The 14398-nt window shown below is 34.5% G+C and overlaps 1 protein-coding gene across 8 annotated transcripts in view; it reads right to left on the bottom strand.

The window, feature by feature from the left end:
* The window catches only part of CAMK2D (calcium/calmodulin dependent protein kinase II delta), a gene marked incomplete at its 3' end in the record, with an annotated part of 288766 nt that overhangs the window by 191154 nt on the left and 83214 nt on the right, over window positions 1-14398 (bottom strand). For all 8 annotated transcript variants that reach the window (XM_082611545.1, XM_082611548.1, XM_082611541.1 and 5 more), the window contains exon 3: window positions 5038-5097. In XM_082611545.1, the coding sequence (XP_082467671.1) occupies window positions 5038-5097 (60 nt within the window). The remainder of the gene's footprint in view (window positions 1-5037; window positions 5098-14398) is intronic.

The raw sequence follows: 14398 nt of genomic DNA, 5'->3' as shown, positions 1-14398 counted from the left end.
AACAAATAAATTTAAGTATATAATTGGAATTACCAGTGAGAAATTTAAGTGAGAAATTTAAGTGAGAAATTGGGGAATAGCAATTGGCTGAAGAAAACTTCTGATCTTCAATATTAAAACTTCATTATAGCTCCAATAAAATTAAGCCTGTTAATAAAACATAGTCTTGGTACTTATAAGAGTAAAAGTTGATGTAAGTCTACCTAAAATCAACACAGTTGAACTATTATTGTTAAAAGTGAAAAAAGTCAATATTGCTTTTTTGTACAATTCCAAATATTTTGTCCCCAAAATATAGTTTCCTTTTATTTATCTAGAAAAAATTTAGCTATTTTATATAACAATGTATCTTAAAGTACACTGAAAATAAAAATAATCTAAGAAAACTATTGTTATTATAGCTCTTTAAAAAAAGGCGTTTCATGCTCTTTACACGTAGGCACTTGTCATCATTTGTCTTTGGTACCCTTCACAATCCTCATACTGCTAGATGTGTTTATCCACTCTCACTATCCCGACGTGTCTCCAAAATACGTATTCACATTCTCTAGAGTTCTATGTCGTGTCCCACATATAAGTCAGATAAGATACATGTAAATTAAAGTAATTAAGGTACTGAGTCAGAAAAGATACATGTTTGGCTAAGGCACGAGAGACTAGTGAGAAGTGAGCCTTACTCTGGTTGAGAGACCACGGGAAAAAGAACACCCTAGAAATGCTAAACCACAGTTAGGTGATGGAGTTTGCACAGAGACTATCTTGCTTGTTCAGAAGACACTTTGAGCAGAATCTGACTATCTAGACTTCCTCTATATAAACAAGGACCCAAAACCAAGAGTCTAGCTGCAGTCAAGTACTGGTCTAGGAGGGATGATCATAATCACTGCCAACCACTTCCATCCTGAAGAGGAATGCCCAAGTGGTTAGAGACTTACAAGTTCTGGCAAAAAGTGAATGATCAGGGTTTTAGGCGGTGTTGTTTGCTATTTCTATTTTTTTTTTTTTTGTCCATGGTCCCCCAAAAGAGATATTTTCCAATCTTTTAAAAAAAGTTCGTGTTCTCATATTCAACTAAATTTCTAATTTCTTCCAACTTTCTTTTCCTGTTTTCTCTATTCTTAAAGGAATCAATATTTCTCTAGTCACTCAAAACAGACACCTCAGAGGAACCTCCTTCTATCCCACTCACCACAATATAACTGCTGCCCAAGATGGTCTGATTCTACCTTCAAAATGTCTCTGGTATCTTTGCCCTTTCTGCCTTCTCTGCTCCCATTACCATAGTTTATGAACTCATCATGTCTTATACATAAATTAATTCAAAAGACTTTTAAATGCTTTTTCAACACGAGTTTCTCCTGACTCTGAACAATTATGCTTATTATTACCAAATGTGTCTTTCGGGGAAACTGATATAATCATGTGTGTCAACTAAATTAAGCTTTAATAATTTCCTATTTCTACAGATTAGCAATAAAATGCCTTGATACAGAAAGTCAAGACTCTCCACTATTACTCCCAATCAAACTTGAAGGCCAACACAAAAATTATACTCCAATCACTCCAGACTTTCTATCATTCTTCAAGTGTGACAAAGACGTTTATATCTGATCTTTCCTTTTGATGTTTTTTCCATAATGCTATCGAGTCCAATCCATACTCCTTTATGGCAAAATTCTGTTCATTACCCAACATATTTCAGTTAAACTTCTTAGTTTATTCCTTAGTGCTCTCATGGCACTCAGTAAGAGTTTCATTATAGTATGTAACCACCTTGTATTTTAGTTTCATACATCACAATCTGCCGTCCTAAACTGTAAACTCCTTGTGGTTAAGGACTATGTCTCATTCATCTCTGTAGTCTTTCAGTATTTTAACTGCAACAGTTAACACTGTTCAACTCAATCAGTGCTTAATGCTAATCATTGGAAATCACAAATCATATATATTTTATTTTGCTCATCTTGTTTCATTTTATGTGTATCCAGACTGCTATAACTTTTAATTCTAAAATCAAATGATGTAAAAAACTCATGTAATGATTAAGAAATTAGAAGAAAAAATAATGGATAGGAAGAAATTAAATCAGTATCTTTTAATAATTTTTTTAAAGTTATTTTCAGAGCTAATCAAAATATAAAATACTGTTTCACCACTTTGATTTTAAAGTAAGAGTTTTGCTCTTAATACAAAACAGATTAACAATTAAAGCACTGTTCTTTTTTTTTTTTTTTACAAGTAATCCAACCCAAATTCATCTGAATATTCAAAACCACTGATACTCAAGGGAATTATAATTGTGAATATCTCTACAGGGGAACTGTTTACATAATGTAAGATTCCAATTAAATATTTGTAAGTACAATTATTCATTTTCTGAACAGAATGAATGAAAGACAAGATTTCCTATACATCAAAATAATGGATTCACAAAAATTACTGCCATCTTCTTTGGAGAGTAATTTTGTAGGCTACAGAAATTTTTCTTCTTATTCTAAGCCTTTGGTTAAAACTCTTACACAATATACCTGTTATTGAAAATTGAAAGTAATCTTTGAACAGTGAACTACTGAACTTCAATAGTGTGAACAAAATCCTACCAAATAATTTTTCTGTCATTTCATAGACAACATATTGTAAATGACCACTGAAATACAAAATGTGAAAAGATATTTTAACAGAAGAATTCAAGTCATATTACTGTATATATCTATTTCCTTTCCTTCAACACTGTCCATTAGCCTTTTAAACTAAACAATCAACAAAATTAACATATCAAACAGTAACCTGACACAGTAATCACTCCATGGCAAGTTCCTCAGAGATGCGGTTGTTTTTATTAAGCAGATGCACTATAAATCAAATTCAAGAGCAAACGCTTCTACCTTTGGAGCATTTTTTAAAGAAAATAAATTCCTATTTTCAAACTTAAAAATAATGAGAATATAGCACTACCTTACCTAAAGTGACAATTTTTCTATCAAACTAAACCACAGCAAGAATTATAAAATGCTAGAAATATGTGTTAAAATTGAACTCTAAATTGCACTTCCAAAAGTTATCTCCAAACTCTAAATTGGTATTTCTGAATAGACTATATTAAAATAAGTTATGAGCATAGGTTGTTTAAAATACACATGCCCACCTGAGGGTTTATCTGATCTTAGAATCCATCATCCCATAAATGTCCTGTCCTGATTCTTTTTCTACAATTTAAAGAATAGCTTTTAAAATTTGTCTTGTCAGGGCTTCCCTGGTGGTGCAGTGGTTAAGAATCCGCCTGCCAGTGCAGGGGACATGGGTTCGAGCCCTGGTCCGGGAAGAACCCCCATGTTGCAGAGCAACTAAGCCTGTGCACCACAATTACTGAGCCTGCGCTCTAGAGCCCACAAGACACAACTATTGAAGCCCACACACCTAGAGCCCATGCTCCACAACAAGAGAAGCCACCAAAGTGAGAAGCCTGCACACTACAACAAAGAGTAGCCCCCACTCGCCACAACTAGAGAAAGCCCGCACACAGCAACGAAGACCCAATGCAGCCAAAAATAAATAAAATAAATTTATTTAAAAAAATTGAGTTTCATAGAAGGATCCTGATTAAAAACAAAACAAACAAGCAAAAAAAAACTCTCCTTCATAAGAATAACAAGTTCAGTAAACTAAGATTGCACTTTATCTTAAACCTGAGCAAGGAAAGCACTCTTTGAACTATAGTGGGTCATTATTGTATAATTTCTCTTTAGCCAATATTATGGGCTGAATTGTGTCCCTCTAAAATTCATGTTGAAATCGTAACTCCCAGTACCTCAGCATGGGACTATATTTGGAGCTAGGGTCTTTAAAAGAATAGTTAAGTTAAAATGAGGTCATTAGGATGGACCCTAATCCAATATGATTAGTGCCCTTACACGAAGAAGAAATTTAAAAAGAGACATCATACAGAAGGGAGACCATGTAAAAGCACAAGGAGAAGGTGGCCACCTACTAGACAAGGAGAGAGGTCTCAGAAGAAACCAACCCTCCTTACACCTTGACCTCAGACTTCTTGTTTCCAGAATTATGAGAAAATACATTTCTCTGTTTAATCTACCCAGTGCGTGGTACTTTGTTATGGCAGCCCTAGGAAAATAATACAGCCAACCAAGAAATGCCATAGACTTTTATCAGGGTAAAATACTTATAAAAAGGTTTATTTACATTTCAGAGGTTGTTTTGTTTTCTCTCTAAACCAGAAGGCTCTTATTAGACAGCTGCTAGTTTGTTAATGCATCTGATTTACTTGTTAGTGTCTATTTAAGTAACCCACAAAATTCAGGATACTAAAATCTTCAAGGAAAGAATAGACACTGAATGGCCCTATACATAAAAATAGAGAAATATAAACCTTCTCAGTGAATGATTTTGCTAATTCTACTGCATGATTACTCCCTCTCTCACACCTTGCATGTCAGAAATACTTCGGCTGACAGTAGAACTGACAGAGGTGGGACGGTAACATTTTTCAAAAATAAAACTATTGTCACAGAATATAGCTTCTTCTTTCCTTTGTTTCTTTCTTGCATTTTTTTTAGATTCATCAATATTTTTCAGTTTTGAACATTATCATGCTATTATATTCATGAGGGATAATATTCTAAAACAATTTTACTAGTTTCTTGAATAGTATCAATGATTATGAGGTAAACATTTTACAGGATAGGTGAAAAGTAACTTAGGCGACTAATATAATGGCCTAAGTTCTGTCCCTCTGCACTTCAGTAGCAGCAGCTGAACAATCCTTAAAGATACATAAAACCACTATTCAACTAGTAATAGCTTATATTATTTTTAAAGTGTTTGTATGAAAGAACTGTTATCTTTTGAAAAACTTTTAAAAAATTTGAAGAAACAAATGTAACAAGATCAAAAGTTAGGAACCTATTTGTTAATTGCAAATATTCTAGTTTATTAAATTAATATTTTTTAAATTATGGTAAAATTACATGATGCAAAATTTTAGTTAATATTTAAAATATACTGAAAATATTTCCTTACCAATATTGGGGTGCTTCAAAAGACGGCAGATTCTAGCTTCCCTTTCCAGTTTCTGATGATCTATGAAAAAAATAGAAAAATAAATCACAGCATTTAGCAAAAGAGATTAAATGACAATAAACAGTATATCAAAATGACATAAAGCCTTCACATTTACTTATCCTTTGGTTTCTTTTTTTTTTTAAGTCATCATTTGAATCTGGAATTAGGTGAACATGATAGTTCAACAGTATAATTATTTTTTATTGGCTTGAAGCTTGATAGAATGAGGTATAAAACAGAGCTGGATTTAGACTTTTGCTGGGGAAAACAGTAAAAATGGCATAAAACAATAGTATTCTTTCTTATCCCTACCCTAGGTATATACTGTTACAACAACTTAAATATGCCAATATAGACATACACATTTAAGCAAAGGATACCTATCTGGCAAGTGGAATGCCAATGGAACCAGTGCTAAATACGGTTAATCCCTAACAACAAAGTGTTCCCTGTCCAGTCATATTTTCTATCAATTACTCTTCCCACAATTTTCAATACAACTTCCTAGACGTATGATGCTTTTCCATATACCAAGAACTCCCCAAACACCAAACTGCTTGCTCATCTCCACCCTGCTCTGTTTCCCTAACCATTTCCTTAAAGGGGCACAGACTACTGTAAAGTTACATTTAAAAAACCATCTGATACTCTTCTTGGTTTCTTTGTAGTAGTTCACACGCACATAATTATAACCAAAATCACTAGCCAAAACACAAAATAAATGGCAGAGAGAGGCAAGAACACCACAGAAATATATGTTGCCAATAAGAACAGTACTGTAGAGTGTGGTTCTTATTGAAAGCCTTTACATAGAGGAAATGATTTAAACCTTACAATAGCCCTCTAAGATAGGCAATATTATTATCCCTACTTTACAAGTGCAAAAACTAAGGCAGAGAGAGGTTAAGATTATAATATTCATAAGTGGCATCTACCAAATCTGCTCTCATTAACTAGTGTCATAAAACAGCCTTAAGAGAATGAGGGAGGCACCTACTTAACCACCCACACAGTTTATGCCAATGGTCCTCAAACTCTGTGGTCTCAGAATCCCTTAACACTCTTAAAAATTATCAAGGACACCCCCGAAGCTTTTGTTTATGTGGATTAGATCTATTAATGTTTACTTTACTTTATTAGAAATAAAATTGAGGCAAACTTTAAACATATATTCATAAATTCACTTAAAAATAATAATGAACCATTACATTAACATAAGTGACTGCATTTAACTTTAAACTTTTATTTGGAAATAACTGAAACTTACAGAAAATTTAAAGAATAAGAATAGTACAACATGCACCACAATATTCATTGCAGCACTATTTACAATAGCCAGGACATGGAAGCAAACTAAATGTCCATCAACAGAGGAATGGATAAAGAAGATGTGGCACATATATGCAATGGAATATTACTCAGCCATAAAAAGGAATGAAATTGAGTCATTTGTAGAGATGTGGATGTACCTAGAGAGTGTCATACAGAGTGTAGAGAGTGTCATACACAGTGAAGTTAAGTCAGAAAGAGAAAAACAAACATCATCTATTAACGCATATATGTGGAATCTAGAAAAATGGTATAGGTGATCTTATTTGCAAAGCAGAAATAGAGACACAGATGTAGAGAACAAATTTATGGATACCAAGGTGGGGGGGAATTGGGAGATTGGGATTGACACATATACATTATTATTTTTTTCACATATACATTATGATACTATGTATAAAATAGGTAACTAATGAGAACATACTGTATAGCACAGGGAACTCTACTTAATGTACTGTTGTGACCTAAATGGGAAGGAAATCCATAAAAGAGGGGATATATATATATATATATATATATAACTGATTCATTTTGCTGTACAGTAGAAACTAACACAACATTGTAAAGCAACTACACTCAAATAAAAATTAATTTTAAAAAAGCGTATTACAAGAAACACCTGTGTACTGTTTATTCAGACACATTATTAACATTTTACCCATTTTTTACATTATTTACACTCTCTCTCACTCCCTGTATGTTTGTGTATATGTATACATATGTTTATCTAATTGACACATGTGTATATATAAATACGTTTATATTTATATCCAAAATAATTTTTAATGAACCAGTTGAAGGTAAGTTATAAACATCAAGGTCCTTTACCCCTAAAATTTCAGTGTGTATTACTAAGAATTGTGATATTCTCTTACAATCATAGTACAGTTATCAACTTCAGCAAATTTAACATTAAGAAAATAATTTACCATCCACACTACAATTTTCTCAATTTAACCCAATGATGTCCTTTATAGCATTTTTCTCCTTTTAATGCAGGATCCAGTCTAGGGTCAGATACAGCATTTAGTTTTCATTTCTCTTTAGCTCCTTTAATCTGGAATATTTCCACAGTTTCCCTTTGCCTTTTATGACCTGACATTTTTGAAGAATACCATCATGTCTATTTTTTAAAGAGAATATTTCTCATCTTGGTTTTGCCAAATGTTTACTCATGATTTGATTGAGGCTATGTGTTTGCAGCTACAACATGTGTTCTCAGCTATGTGTTCTCAGCTAGAACATTATCCTTCTAGGCTGTCACATCTGGAGATACACATTGTCCACCTGCTCCTCAAAAGTGATGATAACTTGGATCACAGGTCAAGGTGCTGTTGAATTTCTTTGCTAAATCATTATCTTTTTAATTTTCCTTTATAACTAACAAGTATGTGGGAAGATGTTTTAAGACCATGAAAACATCTTGCTCTTTATAAAAATTTCCCCCTAGATTTAGCATCAGTGATGATTCTTGCCTGAAACAGCCTTTATTATGATGGCAGCAAAATGCTGATTTTCCAACTCCAGCACAGTAACATATTTTTCATGAAAAATACTATATTCTCCTCTCCCCTCCAAAAAAAGTGAGAAGAGTGGCACTGTTAAATTTTTCCAATCTCTTTGATGTCTGGCTTAACAGACATCTGTATTCTCATGTTTGCTTCTATATTCAATATGCTGCAATATGTTGTGTATATGAAGAGAATCTGACTCACAAGGTTATATAGTTGGACAAAGAAGAAGTGTCATAATAGCTTTTTCAGATAATTATGGATGTTATTCTTTAATATTATACCAAAACTCCATGAATGGTAGTTTCTTAAAGGTTAGTTGCAATGTGAAACCTGAAACCTTATCAATAAACTTTATGAATCATATCAATGAAGTTATAAATTTTAAATCAAATTCATTTTCAACACTGTATATTGTCCAATGTAATAAAATTTTACCCTGCTACATTAAAATCTATTGTTCTTTCTTGCACTTTGAGTCTTTTACTCAGGCATAATTTAAAAATATGATGCAGTGGTCATCTGGAAAATATTGGTTCAGTATGTTACATAGTTTTTGCTGACACATTTCATTACACACTATCAGAAAAGTAACAACTGTTAATATCACCATTAATCTCATCAGAAAATTCTTTAAATTTGGGAATGAGTGTAGTTCTCACGGGCAGATACAAGTTTTCCAAAATTTTAATTTTTGTTTGAAAGCTTGAACTTTGTTATTGGCAATAAATGCTATCCGTTGTTTTCCTTGAAGTGATAGGCTCACTTTGTTCATTTTTGAGAAAATGTCTGTCGAAAACCTAAATCTGAATAATCGTAGCTAGCTGTTCAGTTGTTATTTCAAATAAAAATGGTGTTCCATGAAGAAACAGCTAATTCAGCTCCCAACTCAAATAACTGTGCAGGGGTTTTTCCTTGAGATAATCATTGTACTTCAATATGGAATAGAGGTGCTTTGTGAATTCTTCCCACTGAGTCATGCAGAATGTTCCAGAGATGTGTGATGGAAGGTAAAGAATTAATAACAGTAATAATTTTAATTGGTTCATCAAGGACAATTTTAAGTGAAATGAGGTTTTTTTTTTTTTTGGTCTATGAGTGCATGTTGTTGAAAAATAAGAGTCCAATAGTATAGTTTGATGTCACTGCCTTGATTCATGCAAAGGCCTCGGCAATTTTATGCACTATTTCTTTTGTGTAATATGTATACATGTCAACGCATACCAAAAAAAGGGCAGATAATGTCTTAGTTTTATTATGAAAATAGTTTTGACCTTGTAGATCCCCTAAGAGGGTTTTGGGGAGTCCTGGGTCTGTGGGCCACACTTTGAGAACCACTAGTATACATTATAAAGAACTACTTCATAATAATACTTATTTTTTTGACAATTTAGGAAAATATTTTAAACATATATAGTGTTATAGATAGCTCAAAAAGAAATAGTGTTTTAAAGAATCAGCATAGCATTGGATAGGATCTAACAGTATATCCATTATACCTGGATTACCAAATATAAAGACAGATATTCTCTGGCCTTACCATCTAGAACTACAAGTACTTCAAATAAATATAAATTCTTCAAACCCCCTATCGTTTTAACAGTCTTCATTCTTTTTTTTTTTAAGAAGTCAAATATTTTAATGGTATCCATGTTTGTTAAATAATTGAGAGTCAGACACTTTCCTTCCACAGTCTGCAAAATATTTTGGAATGACCTCAAATTTCACGGAAGGAAAGCCCTTATAGCTTCCTTATGAGGGAATAAATTCTTTAAGGGTGGGTGCTGTGTCTTACTCCCTCTGGGATCCCCAAAGCTTATTCTTTATTTTTGAAAATCTTTTTTATTTTTATTTTTTTAAATAGATCTTTATTGGAGTATAATTGCTTCACAATACTGTGTCAGTTTCTGTTGTACAACAAAGTGAATCAGCCATATGCATACATATCCCCTCCTTCTTGAACCTCCCTCCCACCCTCCCTATCCCACCTCTCTAGGTCATTGCAAACCACCAAGGTGATCACCCTGTGCTATGCCGCTGCTTCCCACTAGCTAACTATTTTACATTCGGTAGTGTATATATGTCGATTCTACTCTCACTTCATCCCAGCTTCCAGTTTCCCCTCCCCATCCTCCAGTCCATTCTCTATGTCTACATCTTTATTCCTGCCCTGCCAACAGTCTTCATTCTTAAGACAAGCTACTTCTAGAATATTGTTATTTAGAAATATACAAATAAACACAAAATGTTAAACCAGATTTTGAAAATGTATCTAACACCATCTTAAATACTGTAAAGTAGCCTATGTAAAGCATATGAAAACTATATGCTTAGAGGAATTATAATTTTGTTATAGAGACAGGAAAATGCAAATATATATGCTAAACCATGTGAGCTATACATCATCTAATACATATATAATCATGTGAAAAATAAAGAAAAACAAGGTAGCAAAAGATCTTTGGACAATAAGTGAGTGGTATAGTGTCTTAGCTAAAGAGATAAACATAATTATAGAATTTTATATAGCCTATTCTTATGGACTGACTGTGTCTCTGTAAAACTCATATGCTGAACTAACCCCCAGTATCCCAGAATGAGACTGTATTTGGAGATAGCGTCTTTAAAGGGGGTAATTAAGTTAGAATGAGGTCATTAAGGTAGGCCCTGATGCCATACGACTGGTGTCCTTAAAAGAAACAGAGTTAAAGAGTTTAGGACACTGACATGCCAAGAGGGAAGACCATGTGAAGACACAGGGAGAAGACAGCCATCTACAAGCTAAACAGAGAGGCCTCAGAAGAAACCAACCCTGCCAACACCTGATCTTGGATTTCTAGCCTCCATAATGTGAGAAAATAAATTTCTGTCGTTCAAGCCACCTCATCTGTGGTACTTTGTTATGGCAGCCTCTAGCTAACTAATAGACCTAAATATTAGTCTTCTATCATTGTATTAAAAATTACTACAAACTTAGAAGCTTAAAACAATACGTATTTTTAATCTTGTGTTTTCTGTGTGTCAGGAACCTGGGCATATTTTAACTGAGCCCTTTGCCTTAGGGTCTCTCACAAGGCTGCAGTGAAGGCGTCAGCCAGGGTTGGGGTCTCATCGGAAGTCTTAACTGGGAAGGATCTGCTTCTGAGCCCACATAGTTGGAGGCAGTATTTAGTTCCTCAAGGGTTGTTGAGCTGAGGGTCTTAGTTCCTGGTTGGCCGCTGGCTGCCCTCACTTCCTTGCCATGTGTCAACATGGAAACTTGCTTCATCAAAGCTAACAAGGGAAAGAGAGAGTCTGCTAGCAAAAGGGAAGGTCCTATCCATCTAGCCTAACCCCAGGAAGTGACCGATATCACACTTGCCATATGTGCTTGGTTAGAAGCGAGTCACTAAGCTGGCCCACTTTTAAGGGGGAAGTAATTACAGAAGGGCAGGAATAGCAGGAAGCAAGGACCATCAGTGCCATCTTAGAGGGTGTGTGCCACATCTGACTATGAGGACTGGGGTTTGCATGAGCTTCTCTCTGATACCCAGCTTCACTTACTTTTTCTTCCATACAATCACATCACTTAGTGATCTCCTATGAAACATAAGGCATTCTGCACTCTTCCATCAGGGCATGTTGTGACATCTCAAACATGATGACAGAACTAAAGTTTTCATTAAATGGAAATGCATATTGCTTGGTGTGCTTCACATTCAACATCAAGTTCACGACTTTGGAGGGAGTAGGTAGGTGAGGAAGAGTGATGAAGTGCCTATTATTACCAAAGCACACTTCTGTATTTATCCTGCTAAAGAGAAAAATTAGTTTTACATTTAAAATTTCCTCTACTTTTAATTCAGTGGGCAAAAAAAATCATACACCCTACCTCATCATTCCCAGCACTTACAACTACAATGGTAAGAGGCAAAGACAGATTACAAAAGGCAAGAAAGACATCCATAATACTGTGTATCACCATTTGAAGATTTTCTTTTATTATCCACACACCCTAAGCTAGTGTAGGACCAGCTTCATCTATCATTTAATATTTATTAAAGTACTCAACCTATAATAGTTTGGCTTTATTCTTCCTTTGAAGCTCAAGTTCACAATGTTATATGAATAAAAGTCTAACTCGTCAAGCTGCAATCTTGTCAGGCCTGATAAACTACATGCTGTTAGCAATATATGGTTGAAGACTTACCGTATAAAAATGCCTTAAGGAAAATATATTATTGTTCAGTTTTGACAAAGAATCAGTGGGGAATAGTATTACCCAGTACAGAGAACTCTGGATTTTAAAAAAGTTTCTGAGAATTTTGAGAAAATGTTATTTCTTTCCACCTTTAAGGTACTTTTTGATACTTAATAAGATATTTTATTTCAAGTGAGGTAAAAAATGTGAATTTGGACCTAATAAAATAAATCCTTCACTCCTGTTCCAAGTCAAATTTTAATCTTTATGCACAATAACTCTGATCACAAGTGAAATTAAAGAGCTAGCCTTGAATCACCTTCGAAAAGCAATGAGTATCATTAAAGCTATGTAAAGCAACAACTTATTTATCTGGCAGCCTCAGGGAATGAGCTTTTATCAGTAAGTAAATTTGAAAAGTAACTACCCCCCCAAATGATAAAGCTTTAAAATGTTAACCTCTTGAGTGTGTGTGTGTTAGGTGGGGGCGATCTAATAGTCATTGCTTTCTTACATAGATGACATATAATTTAATGTTTTTGACATCATAGGGTCATCATTATTAGCTTCCATTATTACTCTGCAGTATTTCAGTGAAGCCCTCAGAGACTGCTGGGGTGTGAAGGCCCACAGGTCGCTGCCCTGTGTCCCAATCTGGCCCCGTCCTCGCATGTGGAATGACCTTGCCAGCACAGGCTATGCCGATGGATGGTTTGGGCAGGGGAGGGGTTTGGCCTTCCATCATAATTGGTCACTTACCACCTCTCCCTCCACAACAACACACACACACACACACATGCACATTCACACAAACGTGTAAACATACAGCCTAAGGAAGACATGGGTTTGCTACACCCAAGAGGGTTTAACTCTTCTAGCTTCCCCTTCCTACAAACATCCCCACCCCTAAAATCATCTTACATAGAAATTATGGAGGAGTCACCTCTGAGGCCCATAAAAATGGAAAGTTTAAAATCCAATTCCATCATTACTTTTTGTTCTGCTGGCCTTTGGGCTTCCCAGCTTAAGCTGCTGCCTTCCCTGCTCCTATCTCCTTGGTTCTCCCCTGGCCCAATGCTCCAACTTGAGGTCAATGCCTCAGATCTACGTATTTGAATCCTGCTTCTCTCTCTTCTGCACTACAACAAGCCCAACTTGATTCTCAACCTTTTTTCACATTTGTTCAGTTTCTAAGCAACCACAGTCTCAAGTAAGAGACTCTCCTCTTCCCCCTCTAAAACCAAACCTGGCTGGTTATCCATTCTCAGAAGAGGGAAGATTCAACAACACGGATATAAACCACTGCACGTTTTGCATTGCTGCAACTGTTTATTATACCTTTTCTATTTCTTCACACTTTTTTGCTGCCATCTCTTATTGCTTTGAGTTTCTCCAACAAGGATATAAAAATATAAAACCACCACAAGTAACCTGGCAGTGAGTACCTGAAGAGATCTTCTCTGAATAAAAGGTACAATCTTTAGTATATGGATTCTGGAGAGCTATAATAATATGGATACTTAGATAGAAGTCGTATTCCTGGAGGTCTTGGGAGTAGATTCTGAATACATTTTTCTTGTTAGAGAAATTACTTCTAGCTAAATGAGGCCTTCCTCTGTTAGGAATATAAATTCTGTCTACTTAAGTAGGTCATATTTAAAACCACACTAAGTTAAAAGGAACTATTTAAAGGTTCACTTCATTATAAAACCTGAGCATGATGTATATGGATTTAAAACTGTCATATTCATTTAACAAAATGTTTTTAAGTTCATAATTAAATATTATACTTTCACATTACCCATTTATTTTGAACTATGTTTAATCGATACCATAAAATTGATTTTTTAAACTATGTATTTGACCTAGATTCTTTCTGACATCAGGTATTGGTCACTTCCCATCACTTCTGCTGCCCACTAATATCCTGGAGGGAGAAGAACATCTCAGGTTTCAGAGCAGAGCAGACAAGAGTTGCTATCTGGTTGCCAAAGTTCCCTGGCCTCTCAAAAGATTCTCTATCAAATGGGCATAAAATATCTAGCATCAAGCACTGTATTTGGAACAAAGTAGGAAATCAATAAATCACAGTATCATCATTATTATTATTAAAAATCTGTCCAACTTTAAGAGAACTAGATCCCTAAAAGATACATTAAAAAGTATATTAATTCCATCAAATATTATTCATTTTACATAAACTCATATACTATGAAAATAGATTTTCCATAAAATCATTTGATTATGCTATTCAGGCCAACTGAAATAGTGGGAGAACCACTGATATCAGTGGTCAGAA

This window comes from Mesoplodon mirus (genome assembly GCF_964341445.2).
Source record: "Mesoplodon mirus genome assembly, chromosome: 2".
In the NCBI taxonomy this organism is placed as follows: Eukaryota; Metazoa; Chordata; class Mammalia; order Artiodactyla; family Ziphiidae; genus Mesoplodon; species Mesoplodon mirus.
The sequence above is the reverse complement of the archived record's forward strand: the minus strand, read 5'-3'. Positions and strand labels throughout refer to the sequence as shown.